At 42.0% G+C, this 18320-nt stretch overlaps 1 protein-coding gene across 3 annotated transcripts in view; it reads right to left on the bottom strand.

Annotated features, from left to right (window-relative positions):
• Positions 1–18320, bottom strand: part of secisbp2l (SECIS binding protein 2-like) — a 93990-nt gene that overhangs the window by 8144 nt on the left and 67526 nt on the right. For all 3 annotated transcript variants that reach the window (XM_072565039.1, XM_072565038.1, XM_072565040.1), the window contains 3 exons: positions 10478–10640; positions 699–919; positions 141–295 (listed from right to left, as the gene is read on the bottom strand). In XM_072565039.1, the coding sequence (XP_072421140.1) occupies positions 141–295; positions 699–919; positions 10478–10640 (539 nt within the window). The remainder of the gene's footprint in view (positions 1–140; positions 296–698; positions 920–10477; positions 10641–18320) is intronic.

The following is an 18320-nucleotide window of genomic DNA, read 5'->3' on the forward strand; positions in this document are numbered from 1 at the left end:
AGCAAAAAATCCATGTATAACAATTGGGTGTAAGCAACTTTCAAGCAAAGAGCTAAGTCAATCAACAGAAATGAATTTCACTGCATAGATTCTGTGCTAATGTTAAAATAAGTGGCACAACTGAAAATCTGAAAACATACCTCAGCACCACTGTAGTTGAAGATCCCCACAACACTTACAGGAACAAGTTTATTCACACATCGACCAAGAGCTTTACGGCCAAGAGCAAAAACAAAAGGAATTTCTTGTTCCCGAGCCATGGCAATCACATTGTACAAAGCTTCATCTAGTCCACCTGAGGGAAGAGCAAAACAATAAGGATTTAGATTACTTAGATTTACTTAGATTACTTACAGTGTGGAAACAGGCCCTTCGGCCCAGCAAGTCCACTCCGACCCACCAAAGAGCAACTCACCCAGATCCATTCCCCTACATTTACCCCTTCACCTCACACTACGGGCAATTTAGCATGGCCAATTCACCTAATCTGCACATTTTTGGACTGTGGGAGAAAACCGGAGCACCCGGAGGAAAAACACGCAAACACGGGGAGAATGTGCAAACTCCACACAGACAGTTGCCTGAGGCAGGAACTGAACCCGGGTCTCTGGCGCTGTGAGGCAGCAGTGCTAACCACTGTGACGCCCACAGCATCATTTCAGCACTTCATGCCTGCAAGAACGTATTGGCTACTGTACCTTTTGACTGAATTTTCTCACAGTTTGGAGAGATGATCACACATTTGATTTTTTTTAGTTTCATGTGCTTTGTCACTTCACGTAAACCCATAACAAGCCTTCTCTTCATTTTGGCTTTGATTGGATCTTTCTGGTAAATTCGTTCTTGAAAACGGACAAGTTCTTGCAACAACAAAGTCACACATTCATCAATGTCTTTACTAAGTACTTGGTTGCAATATCTGGCATAGGGAAAGAATTAAAATGAAAATAAAATTATTTCCAAACTGTATTTTAAAGTGTCAGGGACCGCAGTACTAATATATGATTAAGAAAGGTGGAAATTGTTTTAATGACTTAAAATTTTAACTGTAGCATTGCTGAATGAAATGAGGTATTTCAATTTGTTGGCATACAAAAACAACTTAACATCTAGAAACCTGTATCAATACACATTTTTGGAAATTGGTTGTTAACTTAGCTATGCTGACAAGTAATGCTCTCCAACATAAATTAGACAAAAAAATTGTTTCTGGATGAAATAAAATTTTTAAAATATTTACTCCATTCTACTGTACTTGCCATGGAAATATTTCCAACAAAAGACAACAATATTTAATCTATTAATCATTTCTATTAAGCAAACACTGCACAAAGTATTTGAAAAGGAAACTTTTCCAGTCTAAATATTCTCAAATGATTTTTTTTCCCATTAGTCAAGCACACCTAGAGTACAGTGTGCAGTTTTGATTTCCTTATTTGAGAAAGGACAAACTGGCACTGGAGGGGTTGCAGAGGATCTTCACTAGGTTGATTCCGGAGTTGAGGGGGTTGGTTTCTGATGAAAGACTGAGTAGACTGGGATTAGATTCTTTGGAATTTAGAAGAATTGGAGAGGGGATCTTATAAAAACATGGAAAATTATTAAGGGAATAGATAGAAGTAGGGAGGATGTTTCCACTGGTGGATGAAACTAGTGGCAGGCCTAGCCTCAAAATTAGGGGAAGCAGATTTTGGACCAAATTAAGAAGGAACTTCACCAGAGGCTTGTGAATCTGTGGAATTCCATGCCCAGTGAAGTAGTTGAGGCTTCCTCATTGAATGTTTTTAAAACTAAGATGGATTTTTTTTTGAGCAGTAAAGGAATGAAGGGTTATGGTGAGAGGGGTTAGACTCAAAATGTTGACTTCTCCACCTCCTGATGCTGCCTGGCTTTCTGAGTTCTTCCAGCCTCCTGCTGGTCTACCTTGGATTCCACCATCTGCATTTTTCTTTTGTCTCTAGCCACAAATAGATCAGCCATTTCCTTATTGTTTGTCAGAGCTGGCCCTAAGGGCCAAGTGGTCCACTCCTGTTCAGATTTCTTATGTTTTTTATGTTAACAAAACAATGCTGAACATTAATTGCCAATCCAATCAATCCATGCTCCCAGTGAAAAAACATGTTGCTACTTACACATGCATGAGCTCTGTTCAACATACGAATGTCAGTGAACTTTTCATAATTAGCACTTTTCTAATTTGGAAATTTAAGGCTGATTCATCTGAAAATCTAAACATTTGCCAGCATGCTACTTTACGTTTTACTGCAACGCAAGTGCAGAGTTGGGTGATCTCAGGACTGATACTAACCAGTTTATTTTTAAGAAATTAGAAGTGTTATCTCTAACATTTTGTACGAGCAGGATCTAATTAATTACTACATACGTCTGATATGCTATGCTTCTTCTTTTAGAAAGAAAAATCAATGAAAACAAATGGCTTTAAAAATGCCCATTTTATAATGGATCCTGTTATTTGACAAAACATCACTGATTTGATTCCTCTCTTTTTTGGAAGTTATTTCTTTATTTACTCAAAACTTAATATTAATTGATACACTAATGTGCACTGGAATTAAAAGTACCCCATTAGAAGTTTCTATTCCTTATTAAAAACAGGGGCAACTTGTCAAGCTGTACATTGACAAAATCAGTGATAAACAGAACATGTTGAATCAAAATATTTCCTTTCCTACTCTAACACAGTAGGAAATGAAAACCAGGAGCCATCATTCATTGAGAAATATAGCAAAGGCTCTTTACTCAGTCCTTACTCCAGTTATTTAAACAGCAGCACTTAGCTGAAAATGCTACTAATCTAGTTTACAATCAATCAGCAAAAGGCAGATTCAAATTGGAATCAAACACCTTTTGTAAATACACATAATATTCACATTAAAACTTTGAAAATCAAATACACCATCCCCAGAATACGTTTTTCACTGTTGTTATTAAATTATCTTGTACGTGAGCATATTGAAACTTGGAACTCAAGATTTGAGATGGTGGCGGATTAGATTAGATTATTTAGTGTGGAAACAGGCCTTTCAGCCCAACAAGTCCACACCGACCCGCTGAAGCGCAACCCACCCATATCCCTACATCTACCTCTTCACCTAACACTACGGGCAATTTAGTATGGCCAATTCACCTAACCTGCACATCTTTGGACTTGGGAGGAAACCGGAGCACCCGGAGGAAACCCACGCAGACATGGGGAGAATGTGCAAACCCCACACAATCAGTCGCCTGAGGCGGGAAATGAACCCGGGTCTCTGGCGCTGAGAGGCAGCAGTGCTAACCACTGTGTTACCGTGCTGATGGGGGGGGGGGTATAAAAATTCTTTAACCTACTACGCAAATTCAGAACAATTCAGTCCTACATATAACACTAGCTTGCTAGTACATCACTCCAAAGAACGTGTAGTGCATGTGACATCTTTTTAGAAACTGTTTTCCTGAGGCCAATTTGGTCAGCTAATCTGTATTCAAAATTTAAGAGATCCTATTAATTTTCTTGATTTGGAGATGCTGGTGTTGGACTGGGGTGTACAAAGTTAAAATAGGGAGAGAGAGAACAATTAAATGCGTGGCTACAGGGATGGTGCAGGAGGGAGGGATTCCCGTTTCTGGATAACTGGGGTTCTTTCTGGGGAAGGTGGGACCTCTATAAACAGGATGGTCTACACCTGAACCTAAGGGGCTCCAGTATCCTTGGGGGGAGGTTTGCTAGTGCTTTTGGGGGGGGGGGGGTTTCAACTAACTCTGCAGGGGCATGGGAACCTAGACTGTAGCTTTAGGGTGCAGGACCTGGAGTGTAGGGAGGTTAGGAACATGGCATCAATCTCAAAAGGAGGGTGCCTATAAACAGGAAAGTGGCTTGAAGTGTGTATACTTCAATGCAAGAAGTATATGAAATAAGGTCGGTGAACTTGCAGCGTGGGTTGGTACCTGGGATTTCGATGTTGTGGCTATTACGGAGATATGGGTAGAACAGGGACAGGATTGGCTGTTGCAGGTTCCAGGTTTTAAATGTTTTAGTAGGGTCAGAAGTGGGGGTAAAAGAGGGGAAGGTGTGGCATTGCTTGTCAAAGATAGTATTACAGCAGTGGAAAGGACGATGGATGAAGACTCGCCATCTGAGGTAGTTTGGGCTGAGGTTAGGAATAGGAAAGGTGAGGTCACCCTGTTAGGAGTTTTCTACAGGCTTCCTAATAGTCCTAGAGACATAGAAGAAAGGATTGCGAGGATGATTCAGGAGAAGATTGAAAGTAATAGGGTGGTTGTTATGGGGGACTTTAACTTTCCTGATATTGACTGGGAAAGCGATAGCTCGAGTTCGTTAGATGGGTCGGTGTTTGTCCAAGGTGTGCAGGAGGGTTTCCTGACAATATGTAGACAGGCCAACAAGAGGTGAGGCCATACTGGATTTGGTTCTGGGTAACGAACCAGGCCAGGTGTTAGAATTGGAGGTAGGTGAGCACTTTGGGGACAGTGACCACAATTCGGTGACTTACTCTAGTGATGGAGAGGGATAAATGTGCACTGCAGGGCAAGACTTATAGCTGGGGTCAGGGAAACTATGATGCGGTGAGGCACAACTTAGGATGCGTGGCTTGGAAAAGTAGGCTTCAAGGCAAATGCGCAATTGGTATGTGGAGCTTGTTCAAGGAGCAACTGTTGAGTGTCCTTGATAAGTATGTACCTGTCAGGCAGGGAGGAAAGGGTCGTGTGAGGGAGCTGTGGTTTAATAAGGAATTGGAATCCCTTGTTAAAAGGAAAGAGGGCGGCCTATGTAAAGATGAGGCGTGAAGGTTCAATTGGGGCGATTGAGAGTTATAAGGTAGCTAGGAAGGATCTGAAGACAGAGCTAAGAGCAGCAAGGAGGGGACATGAAAAGTCCTTAGTTGGTAGGATTAGGGAAAACCCAAAGGCTTTCTATAGGTATGTTATGAATAAAAGAATGACTAGGGTAGGAATAAGTCCAGTCAAGGATAGTAGTGAGAGGTTGTGTGTGGAGGCTGAAGAGATTGGGGAGACACTGAATGAATACTTTTCGTCAGTATTCACTCAGGAACAGGACATTGTTGCCAATGTGAATACTGAGTCACAATTAATTAGAATGGATGGCTTTGAGGTATGTAGGGAAGAGGTGTTGGAAATTCTGGAAAGGGTGAAAATAGATAAGTCCCCTGGGCCTGATGGCATTTATCCTAGGATTCTCTGGGAAGCAAGGGAGGAGATTGCAGAGCCATTGGCCTTGATTTTTGTGTCCTCTTTGTCTACAGGAATAGTGCCAGATGACTGGAGGATAGCAAATGTGGTTCCCTTGTTCAAGACGGGGAGTAGGGATAACCCTAGTAACTATAGGCCGGTGAGTCTCACTCCTGTTGTGGGCAAAGTATTAGAGAGAATTGTAAGGGATAGGATTTATGAACATCTGGATAGGAATAATGTCATCAAGGATAGTCAGCATGGTTTTGTGAAGGGCAGGTCGTGCCTCACAAACCTTACTGAATTCTTTGAGAAGGTGACTAAGGAGGTGGACGAGGGTAAAGCGGTAGATGTGGTATATATGGATTTTAGTAAGGCGTTTGATAAGGTTCCCCATGGTAGGCTACTGCAAAAAATACGGAGGTATTGCATTGAGGGTGAGTTGGAGGTTTGGATTAGGAATTGGCTGGCTGGAAGAAGACAGAGGGTAGTAGTTGATGGTAAAGGTTCATCTTGGAGTGCAGTTACTAGCGGTGTTCCGCAAGGATCTGTTTTGGGACCATTGCTGTTTGTCATTTTTATAAATGACCTGGAGGAGGGGCTAGAAGGTTGGGTGAGCAAGTTTGCGGATGATACAAAAGTCGGTGGAGTTGTTGACAGTGAGGAAGGATTTGTCAGGTTACAGCGGGATATAGATAAGCTGCAGAGCTGGGCAGAAAGGAGGCAAATGGAGTTCAATGTGGGTAAGTGTGAGGTGATTCACTTTGGTATGAGTAACAAAAAGATGGGGTACTGGGCTAATGGTCGGATACTTGGTAGTGTGAATGAGCAGAGGGATCTTGGTGTCCATGTACACAGATCTCTGAAAGTTGCCACCCAGGTAAATAGTGCTGTGAAGAAGGCATCTGGCATACTGGGCTTTATTGGTAGAGGAATTGAGTTCCGGAGTCCTGAGGTCATGTTGCAGTTGTATAAGACTCTGGTGCGGCCGCATCTCGAGTATTGTGTGCAGTTTTGGTCGCCATACTATAGGAAGGATGTGGAGGCACTGGAACGGGTGCAGAGGAGGTTTACCAAGATGTTGCCTGGTATGGTAGGAAGATCGTATGAGGAAAGGCTGAGGCATTTGGGGCTGTTTTCATTGGAGAAAAGAAGGTTTAGGGGTGACTTGATAGAGGTGTACAAGATGATTAGGGGTTTTGATAGGGTTGACCATGAGAACCTTTTTCCACGTATGGAGTCAGCTATTACGAGGGGGCATAGCTTTAAATTAAGGGGTGGTAGGTATAGGACAGATGTTAGGGGTCGATTCTTTACTCAGCGAGTCATGAGTTCATGGAATGCCCTGCCAGTAGCAGAGGTGGACTCTCCCTCTTTATGGGCATTGGATAGGCATATGGAGGATAGTGGGCTAGTGTAGGTTAGGTGGGCTTGGATCGGCGCAACATCGAGGGCCAAAGGGCCTGTACTGCGCTGAATTGTTCTATGTTCTATGTTCTAAAAACCACACAACACCAGGTTATAGTCCAAAAGGCTTAATTGGAAGCACGCTAACTTTCGGAGCGTTGCTCCTTCATCAGGTGATAGTGGAGGACTCAATCCTAAAACACAGAATTTATAGCAAAAATTTACAGTGTGATGTAACTGAAATTATCCATTGAAAAATAACTTGATTGTCTGTTGAGTCTTTCATCAGTTTGAATACCATGATAGTTTCACTTCTTTCATGTGTAAATCACTAAACCTTTTTTTTAGTTTAAAAAGTTGCATTCTCAGGTTAGCTGTAACAATGGGTGATAGCTAGACAATATGTTGAAGGTGTTAGCCCCCCCTGTGTTCTCTGTCTATGTCAAGATGTTTAGATTGATTCTAATCTTAAAAAGTGAGATAACAGAGTTTTACATGAATTCATGCAGTTTTTGAGCAAAGTACAATGTAACTCTGCAAGTACAAATTCACCCCACAAAATAGGTGTGCGCATGTGGGTCTTTGTCTGTGTGCGCGCGCGTGTGTGCGTCTGTCTGGGTTGGGGGTTGAGTGTGAGAGAAAGTGTATGTGTGCGTGCAGTGAGTGTAGAGTGTCTTAAGTGTTCTGATAACTCCATACAATCTTGTCATGGTAGGTGCTGCAAGACGTGTCAGAGTGTGGACATAGATACCACCATTACACGTGGGGTCTCACCTTGTACATGGCAGGCACTCATCTGACTCAGGCAACGTTGCCTATCTTACGTTGCAGGCAAGGATGCCCTGGGGCATGGTACATTGGGGAAATCGAGCAAAAGGTTACGACGATGAATGAATGGGCACCGCACAACAATCAACAGACAGGAATGTTCCCTCCCAGTTGGGGAACACTTCGGTCGTCCAGGACATTCGACCTCGGACCTTCGGGTGACCATCCTCCGAGGTGGACTTCGGGACAGGCAGCAGTGAAAAGTGGCCGAGCAGAGGCTGATAGCAAAGTTCGGTACCCATAGGGAGGACCTCAACCGGGACCTTGGGTTCATGTCACATTACAGGTGACCACCATTGCACTATACACATACACAGGCACAGGCACACCTATACACACATACACACGGGCACACACCCTTACAGACACACACACTCCCACAGGCATCCTATCAGAGACTTAGACCACTCTACACTCATGCACACACACATACACTCTCTCCCCTCCCACCCCAGACCGCGCGCACACTCCCACACGCACCCCCTCACAGACTTAAGACACACTACACTCAAAACACACACACACACACCTTTGTGGGGTGACTTTGTACTTGCAGAGTTACATTGTACTTTGCTCAAAAACTGCATGAATTCATGTAAAACTCTGTTATCTCACTTTTTAGATTAGAATCAATCTAAACATCAGGTCATAGACAGAGAACACAGGAAGCTAACACCTGCAACATATTGCCTAGCTATCACCCATTGTTACAGCTAACCTGAGAATGCAACTTTTTAAAAAAAGGTTTTGTGATTTACACATGAAAGAAGTGAAACTATCATGGTATTCAAACAGATGAAAGACTCAACAGACAGACAATCAAGGTATTTTTCAATGTATAATTTCAGTTACATCACACTGTAAATTTTTGCTATAAATTCTGTGTTTTAGGATTGAGTCCTCCACTAACACCTGATGAAGGAGTGACACTCCAAAAGCTAGTGTGCTTCCAATTAAACCTGTCGGACTATAACCTTGTGTTGTGTGGTTTTTAACTTTGTATTAATTTTCAGCTTACATCAATTTCTCCAACTTTGTATGATTACGTTTCAAGACTTCTGAATAAATGTTTGGTATAGTATATGCGACTGATTGTATATGCTTATGAATAGTTTCATCATTCATCAATGTCAAACACCTATGGAAAACATCCATACAAAACAGAAACATTTTATCTAGCAATCATCCCAACTTACACAGTATTACAAATTGCAAGCAGCTTCCACTCATGAGATTGAATGGAAATCCATTTACATTGATAAATTAACAAGCTGGAGATTGCACAAATCACACTTCAAACGCAAAGGCAGCTGGTAAATACCAGCAATATAGATGTTCTAGCAATGTAGGAATGTAGCAAATAGGCACAGGAGTAGGCCATTTGGTCCCTCAAAACTGCTCTGCTATTCAACTGAATTAAAACTGATCAGTTACTTTGTTCTATACTTTATCTCTTAATATCTTTAATATCTAGACATCTATCAATTTCTGTCTTGAATATACTCAATGACTAAGCTTCCACTGTGACAGACAATTCCAGAGTTACACAGCTTCAGCAACGAAAATCTTCTTCTCTAGTACTAAATGACCTATTGCTTATTCTGAAACAAGTCATCTGGTCCAGACAATCAACCCCTCATTCACCACCCACCCAAAACAAGAGAACAACCCTGTATCTACTCTGTTAAGCCACGTAAGAATTTTATGAATTTCAACAAGATCATCTATCATCCTTCCACACTTGAAAGGAGACGTGCCCCATCTCCTTGATCTTTCCTCATAGGAAAATCTCAATTTCCCAAATATCATGTGGTGAACCTCTGTTTCATTTGATTACTCCTGCAATCAAATCCAAGATGAATAGATCATTTGTATTTAAGAACTCTTGGACCACGAAGTCTGGGTTGAAGACCCATCTACCGCAGACGTGTCAAAATGTGCCCAGAGAGATTGATTTCAAGTGACCATAATTTGCCTTTCTAATTGCTTGCTGAAACTGCATACTTGTTTTTAGTGACTCCCTAACAAGGATAGCTAGGTCACTTTGAACAACAACACTTCCTAATCTCTCACCATTCAAGAAATCCTGCGCATTTGTTTTTCCTATTGAAGTTGATCACTTCACTTTTCCACATTATATTCCATAGACTCAGACTCTTACAGAGCAGGAGGCCATTAAGCCAATGTGCCCATGCCAAATAAAGATCGAACTACACAAATCCTATTTTCTGGCTCTTGGCCACAGCCAACTGAGATATTCTGACATGTTCTTGCCCACTGACTAGCCTGTCTAAATCCCATCGAAGCTTCCTCTCATCCTCCTCATAGCTCACATTCCACTTTTTTTGATCAACAGCAACTTGGAAGTACTACATTTGGTTCCCACATCCACATCATTGATAGAGGATGCAAATATCGGAGGTCAAGCACTGATCAACTAGTCACAGCTTGCCCACTTGAAAATGACTTGTTTATTCCTACTGTTTTCTACCCATTAACTAATCCTCAATCCCCGGCAGTATATTAAACCCAAACCCATGTGCTCTAATTCTGCCTACTAATCTCACCCCTCCAGAACATCTAGTATAACAAGACAGCTCTGTGGAACAGAGGTAAAAACAATGACTGCAGATGCTGGAAATCAGATTCTGGATTAGTGGTGCTGGAAGAGCACAGCAGTTCAGGCAGCATCCAAGTAGCTTCGAAATCGACGTTTCGGGCTTTATTCCTGATGAAGGGCTTTTGCCCGAAACGTCGATTTCGAAGCTACTTGGATGCTGCCTGAACTGCTGTGCTCTTCCAGCACCACTAATCCAGTTCTGTGGAACAAGCAACTCCTTTAAAATTTGGGGGTGTAAATCTAAACTTAAAAATATTTAAACCGCCATTAGCAGCCACTTTGACTGAAAGACTTCCAACTAAACTTTATTTAGAAATAAAGAAATTCACTTTTTTCTTCACAAAAAAGTACTGTCACAGAAGTTCAATTGAGGAAGTGACAGCTTTATATAAATGTTCCTAAAATGCTTACTCTCTGAAACGTCTGCTGTGAATTTTTGTGATCGTCGAAGAAGCCATTGGACTGCCAACTCCTGAGCTGACTGGAGACCCTTGTGAAACTGGTGTCATACTATATGGAGAGTTCTGGCTTGCAGGAGACAGAGATGTGTCACTGGGAACGCTCAATCCAATATCTGAAATTAAGAAAATTTATGAATTAGACCAAACCCCCTCAAACATATTAAGAAGATAGACTAGAACTTAACATTTTTCATTTTTAAAGTGTAGGGCGTTGCATTCCAGATGCAATTTGGTAGCTGAAACTACTTGACTTAAAGCAAAAACATTTTATTTTTGCATTGCAATTAAAATACAAACAAAATAAAAACAAAAGAATTGGCTCAAAGGTAACTCGAGCAAAATGCTTGAAATAATATGTATCAATTACTACTAATTAATTGTTCCAATGTAGCAACATCCCAGAAATATACCATTGGCAAAAACAAAATCTGTAAAATGGATCGCCTCACGTGCAATTCTGCAGCAGGCAGAGAACCCCAGCTTTTAGTTGTAACAGAGAGAGAAATAAGAGACTCCACACACTCAGGTTCAAGACCCCAACAACTACATTTAAATTAAAACTAAAATAATCTGGGTTCTATGGGAGCGTGATTCCACCCATTCAAGGGTGCTTCCATGATACAACTTTTAAAAAACCCAAGGCCTCACAAGCTATTTACTTTATTTGCTTTGACCAGATCACTTTTCATCTATGGCTCAAACTTTATTCATAAAAAAAAGAACAAAATACACCTCTTAAAGCCATTGTATCGTCACAAAACTAACTAAACTAGTTTGCTCTTTTTTCCAAAATTAAAGCTACAGTACTTCAACAAATGTTAACATCTGCTCATTTTACCACCATCTGCCGTGATGTTAAAATTATTTACTGAATGCATGGTCTTCTATCTATAAAGATAGTCAGTTTCCACATACATCCCACCTCTGAGCATGGAAGTGATAGAACAAAACAGACATCCAACTAAAAGCACATTGCAGTTATTTAGTTGGTTACCTTCTTCACATCATTAAACTCAGCCTCCTTCTGAATTATACCATCAGTTAGTTAAACACGAAGTCAGTAGATGACTCAAAATGCTAAAATAAGCAATGCAACATAAAAAGTTTCAAAATAATAGCTCAAGCAGGATGAAATGAAATAATGAAATGGGAGACTGAAAGACGAACTCAGCTAAAGTTCAACATGCAAACTTCCAGTTGATGCTTGAGGAGCACGCTATCTCTTTGGTGCAGGGTTTGGACATTAGACCAAAGCAGTTTATAAACTGGAAGGGAACTCTGAATACTTAAAAACAGACTTAACTTATCACAAGGCATTTCCAATCCAACTAGCTTCCTCAGCTGCCAGATTAAGACACCATACTTGACAGAAGCTTGACTTGCAGATGCATCTCAGCCGTAAAGTAATCATAACACGTCAAAAAGCTGTAATCTTGCCAAACTCTTAATTCACAGCTGCACAGAATTTGTTACTCTGAATCTAGTGACAGATTTGTCATGGGTTCATTATTTCCCCCAACTGACTGAGCTTCTACACAGCTAAGCTTTCAAATTTAGTTATGGCACTTTTGACCATAACTATGGGGTAAAGGCAAAAACAAAAGTCTTTTGTTATTAGAATAACTAGGATTTCTTGAGCAATTGTTAGAAATAACTTAATTCTGGGTAGAGTGTGGCCTTATAGTCAGCGTTACAGTAAAGCAGAGCTGACTACATGCTACAGTAAAGCAGGCTGGGCAGGGTGTGCAGCTGGTAAGGAAGAAACAAAGAGTGGCATTGTAGGAAAACCAAGGTAATCTTACCCTCCTGCAGGAGTAGAGGCTCCAATGGGGAAGGCTAATTTATAAGTAGTTAGGGCAGGTCTTTTTCTGGTTTTATTGTTTCCAAGGACTGGATTGTGTAGTAGCAAGCAACACAGAGAGGGCCCTAGAGAAATTGACATTATTTGATATTATGCAGTTTTCAAAAGGCTTAATTTAGAGGGGTATGTCACGGCAGGTGAGCTGAAAGCAGTGCTGGGCTCCTCCTGACCTATTTGGGAAAATGGGAATATTTCTATTGCCTGAGACCAGTGCATATGCAAGAAGTGTCTTCAGTAAGCCTGGGTTAAGGAGTGGGAGCAATGGATGGGGACACTGTGGAGCATCTGCAACAGCGGAGAGAACTGTGGATAGCATGTATAGAGAGCTGTCCACACTACGGGCTAAGACTCCATATGTATATCAGGAATAAAATAATGACTAGAATAAGATTAGGGCCAATCTAGGACAGTAGTGGGAAGTTTTGCATGGAGTCCAAGATGATAAGGGAAGCACTAAATGAATATTTTTCTTCAGTATTCACACTGGAAAAAGACAGTGTTGTCAAGGAGAATACTTGGAGAAAGTGAGGACTGCAGATGCTGGAGACCAGAGTTGAAAAATGTGGTGCTGGAAAAACACAGCAGGCCAGGCAGCATCTGAGGAGCAGGAGAATCGACATTTCGGGCATAAGCCCTTCTTCAGGAATGAGGCTGGTGTGCCAAGCGGGCTGAGATAAAAAGGTAGGGGGGAGGGAATTTGGGGAAGGGGTGCTGGGAATACGATAGGTGGAAGGAAGTGAGGGTGAGGGTGATAGGCCGGAGAGGGGGCAGGAGCAGAGAGGTCGGGAAGAAGATTGCAGGTCAAGAGGGAGTTGCTGAATCAGAGGGTTGGGACTGAGATAAGGTGGGGGGAGGGGAAATGAGGAAGCTCGAGAAATCTACATTCACCCCGTGTGGTTGGAGGGTTCCTAGGCGGAAGATGAGGCGCTCTTCCTCCAGGTGTCATGTGGTCAGGGTCTGGTGAGAATACTTTGGCTACTAGACTAAACGGGATTGAGGTTCATAAGGAGGTTTTCGCAATTGTGGAAATAGATTTCTGTGAAAATAGGTAAGTCCTCTGGGTAAAATAGGATTTATCCAGGGATTCTCTGGGAAGCTAGGGAGGAGATTGCAGAGCCTTTGGCTTTGATCTTTATGTTGTCATTGTCTACTGGAACAGTCCAGAAGACTGGAGGATAGCAAATGTTGCTCTCTTGAACAAGGAGAGTGGAGACAACCCTGGTAATTTTAGACCAGTGAGCTTTGCTTCGGTTGTGGATAAAGTGTGAGAAAAGGTCGTAAGAGATAGGATTTATAATCATCTAGAAGGGAATATGTTGATTAAGGATAGTCAACATGGTTTCATGAAGGGTAGGTCATGCCTCACAAACCTTACTGAATTCTTTGAGAAGGTGACCAAATGATGGTAAAGTGATTGATATGGTGTATATGGATTTCAGTAAGACGTTTGATAAGGTTCCCCATGGTGGGCTATGGAACAAAACATGGAGGCATGGGATTGAGGGTGATTTAATGTTTTGGATCAGAATTGGCTAGCTGAAAGGCGGCAGAGGGTGGTGGTTGATGGGAAATGTACATCCTGGAGTTCAGTCACTAGTGGTGTACTGGAAGATCTGTTTGTTTTAGGGCCACTGTTGTTTGTAATTATTATAAATGACCTGGGATGAGGGTGTAGAAGGATGGGTTAGTAAAGTTGCGGACGACACTAAGGTTGGTAGTGTTGTGGACAGTGCCGAAGGATGTTGCAGGTTACAGAGGGACAGAGATAGGGAGAGCTGGGCTGAGGTGGCAAATGGCATTTATTGCAGAAAAGTGTGAGGTGATTCACTTTGGAAGGAGCAACAGGAATAGAGAGTACTGGACTAATGGTAAAATTCTTGGTTGTGTAGATGAGCAGAGAGATCTCAGTGTCTGTGTACATAGATCCCTCAAAGTTGACACTCAGGGGTTGATAGGGTTGTTAAGAAGGAACACGGCATGTCAGCTTTTATTGGTAGAGGTACTGAGTTTCAGAGCCACGAAGTCACGTTGCAGCTGTACAAAACTCTGATGCAGCCGCACTTGGAGTATAGTGTACAGTTCTGGTCAGCGCATTATAGGAAGAATGCCGAAGTGTTGGAAAAAGTTCAGAGAAGATTTACTAGGATGTTGCCTGGTATGGAGGGAAGGTCTTATGAGGAAAGGCTGAGGGACTTGAGGCTGTTTTTGTTCGAGAGAAGGTGGTTAAGAGGTGACTTAATTGAGACATATGTAAAAAAAAAGAGGATTATATAGGGTGACAGATGTCAGAGGTAGTTTCTTTACTCAGAGAGTAGTAGGGGTGTGGAACACCCTGCCTGCGACAGTAGTAGACTCACCAACTTTAAGGGCATTTAAATGGTCATTGGATAAATGTATGGATGAAAATGGAAGAGTGTAGATTAGATGGGCTTCAGATTGGTTTCACAGGTCGGCGCAACATTGAGGGCTGAAGGACCTGTACTGCACTGTAATGTTCTGTTCTAATGTTCTATGCTCCAGAGGCAGAAAGGGAATGGGTGAATACCAGGCAGAGTAAAAGGACAAATCTCCTGTGGCCATTCTCGTAAAAACAGACATGCTACTGTGAATAGTGTTGAGGGGAATAGCCTTTAAAGGGAAAGCAGCAACAGCCATGGCACCATAGTTGGCTTTGCTGCACAAGGGAAGAGTAAAATGTGTGGAAATGTGATAGTCATATGGGATTCAATTGTAAGGGAAATAGACAGACATTTTTGTGGCCACAAATTAGATTCCAGGATGGTATGTTGCCTCCCAGGTGCTAGGATCCAGGATATCTCAGAGCAGCTACAGGACATCCTGAAGAGGAAGGGTGAGTACCCAGTGGTCATCGTACACATTGGTACCAATAACATGGGATAAATGCAAGGTATTATATTTCGGTAAAACAAACAAGGGCAGGAATTATACTATTAATGGCAGGGTCCTGGGTGGTGTTGTAGGACAGATGGATCTAGGGGTTCAGGTACATAATTCTTTGAAATTTGCATCACAGGTTGACAGGGTGGCTAAGAAGACGTTTAGCATGCTTGCCTTAATTGCTCGGGCCATTGAATATAAAGAGTTGGCATGTCATGTTGAGGTTGTACAGACATTGGTGAGGCCTCTTCTGGAGTACTGTGTACAGTTCTGGTCGCCCTGCCAAAAGGAAGAATATTAAATTGGAGAGGGCTCAGAAGAGATTTATCAGGACGTTGCTGGGAATGGGGTTTGAGTTACAACAATAGACTGTGACTTATTTTCACTGGACCATAGGAGGTTGAGGGGTGATCTTACAGAAGTTCATAAAATCATGAGGGGCATAGACAAGGTGAATAGCAAAGGTGTTTTCCCTAGGTTGGGGGAGTTCAAAGCTAGGGGCATACTCTTAAGGTGGCAGGAGAAAGTTTTAAAGAGGACAGGAGGGGGAGCTTTTTTTAAAATAACCTGTGGAATTCATGTGGAATGAACTGTCACAGGAAGTGGTAGATACAGGTACAGTTACAACATTTAAAAGACATTTGGGAAGTACATGAACAGGAAAGATTGAGGGATATGGACCAAATGCAGGCAGTTAGGACTAGTTTAGTTTGGGAACATGGTCAGCATGGGCTAAGGTCTGTTTCCATGCTCTTAGGCTTAAAACAAAAAGGAACATGGGAGTTAGAGAACAAGCTGAAAAGTGCAACCTCAAAAAAGTAGTGATCTCCAGATTGGATTAGATTACTTACAGTATGGAAACAGGCCCTTCGGCCCAAAAGTCCACACCGACCCTCCGAAGAGCAACCCACCCAGACCCATTCCCCTACATTTACCCCTTCACCTAACACTATGGGCAATTTAGCATGGCCAATTCACCTAACCTGCACATCTTTGGATTGTGGGAGGAAACCAGAGCACCTGGAAGAAACCCACGCAGACACGGGGAGAATGTGCAAGCTCCATACATACAGTTACGTGAGGCAGGAATTGAACCTGGGTCTCTGGCGCGGTGAGGCAGCAGAGCTAACCACTGTGCCACCGTGCCGCCCTAAGTCAGAATAGAAAGAGCAGGATGTATCAGATGAACACGTGGCTAAACAGATGGTGAAGGGGAGGATTTCAGATTCTTGGAGCATTGGGACTGGTTCTGGGGGATGCTGGACCAAAATTAACTGGACAGGTCACATCTGGGCAGGACTAGGGCTGATACCATAGAGGGAGTATTTGCTAGAGTGGTTGGAAGGGCTTAAACTAAATTGACTGGGCAACTTATTCAAGGAGTCAGAGGAAAGGGAAGTCAAGGACAAGAACAAATGACAGAAGAGGGGAATAAGAGAAGTAATAAGCAGAGGAATTAAAGGCCAGAATTAAATAGGCCACAGTAAATAACTATGAGAATGGGACCAGAAATGTCAAAGACAAGCATTACGGCTTTGTGTGTGAACACACAGAGTGTTCTAAATAAAGTGGATGAATTAATCATGCAAATAGATTCAAATAGAAACAGGTATGACATAGTTGGAATTATTGAGATTTAGCTACAGAGTGACCCCATTTACCAACCATGGAGAAAAAGAACCGGAAATTATATCACTCATCGTAACAGACCAAGACACAAATAGAAAGTGGGACAGAACACCAGTGTTTCAACTCAGGCTCACTGATGATGTTACCTAGCATGGTCTACAGCTCTATGACTCAATACTGGAATGCCTCAAGGATGAAATTAGTAGATTTGATCAGGGGAGCCAGTGGATGTGATTTATTTGGACTTTCAGAAGGCATTTGACAAAATCCACATAAGAGATTAATGTATAAAATTGAAGCACATGATGTAGACAGGATATCTGTTAGCAGACAGGAAACAAAGGGTAGGAATAAATGGGCCTTTTTCTGAATTGTAAGTGAGGTTCCATAGGGATCTGTATTATGACTCTAGATATTCACGTGTTAACTATATAGTTGAGAGAACTAAACTTAACATCTCAATTGGCAAATAACACAAAGCTGGGTGGAAGGGTGAGCTGTGCAGAGGAAGCAGAGATGTTGCAGAGTAATTTGGACATGCCAAGTGATCAGGCAAATGCATGGCAGATGCAGTGTAATATGGATAAATGCACGGTTATCCACTTCAGTAGCAAAATAGGAAGGCCAATTATTATTTGAATTATTTTTTTTTGTGGAACTGAAAGGAGCTAAAAATACTGGTTTTAATGCTGTAGTCAGGATAGGAGGAGAAAGTGAACAGATGGAGAGCATCCAGAGCAAAACACAAAAGTAGTGATAATGGTGGTAAAGACAAGATGGATATGCAAAATAACTAAGTGTTCGCAGTGAAAAGGAGAAAATGGGTCTGCTCTGCCGTAAGCAATGTGAAAAATCACAAATCTGACATGGCTGGGGAGGTGCTGTAGTAAGAATAATAGAGTGCAGAGGTCATATTCTGAAGTTGTGGAACTAAACCTTGCATTTCTATAGGCTGTAAAAGTACCTGAGCAAGCTTAACTATCTAGACCTTACTAGGCCTTACTAACTGATTGCAAACTTGTTTTTTTAAGTTGCCTAAAAAAGCTACCTGCAACTTAAACTGATTCATATGTGGTTCATTAGGCCCCTCACCCTAAAGATAAAAAGCATTAACCATTAAGAGGTACTAAGCCTCAAGCTACAAGCTGGGTAGGATATTTGTTTGTTTAGATTGCCACCCAAAGTTAGATGTCTATCACGTCCTCGGTCAGCACTAAGGCAAGATCTTTCCGTTGCATTCCTAAATATAAATTTTTGCGGAGGGTCTTTGGGCTCTCCCCATTTTGTTCTTGTAGTCATTCAACAAGTGAGTAACAATGTCACACATTTAAAAGGTCTGAGGCACCACAGCTGAACCCTATTCCTTGCCTAGGTCCATGGACAAATATATTCAGCTGGATAGCAA

This window comes from Chiloscyllium punctatum, chromosome 48 (genome assembly GCF_047496795.1).
Source record: "Chiloscyllium punctatum isolate Juve2018m chromosome 48, sChiPun1.3, whole genome shotgun sequence".
In the NCBI taxonomy this organism is placed as follows: domain Eukaryota; kingdom Metazoa; phylum Chordata; class Chondrichthyes; order Orectolobiformes; family Hemiscylliidae; genus Chiloscyllium; species Chiloscyllium punctatum.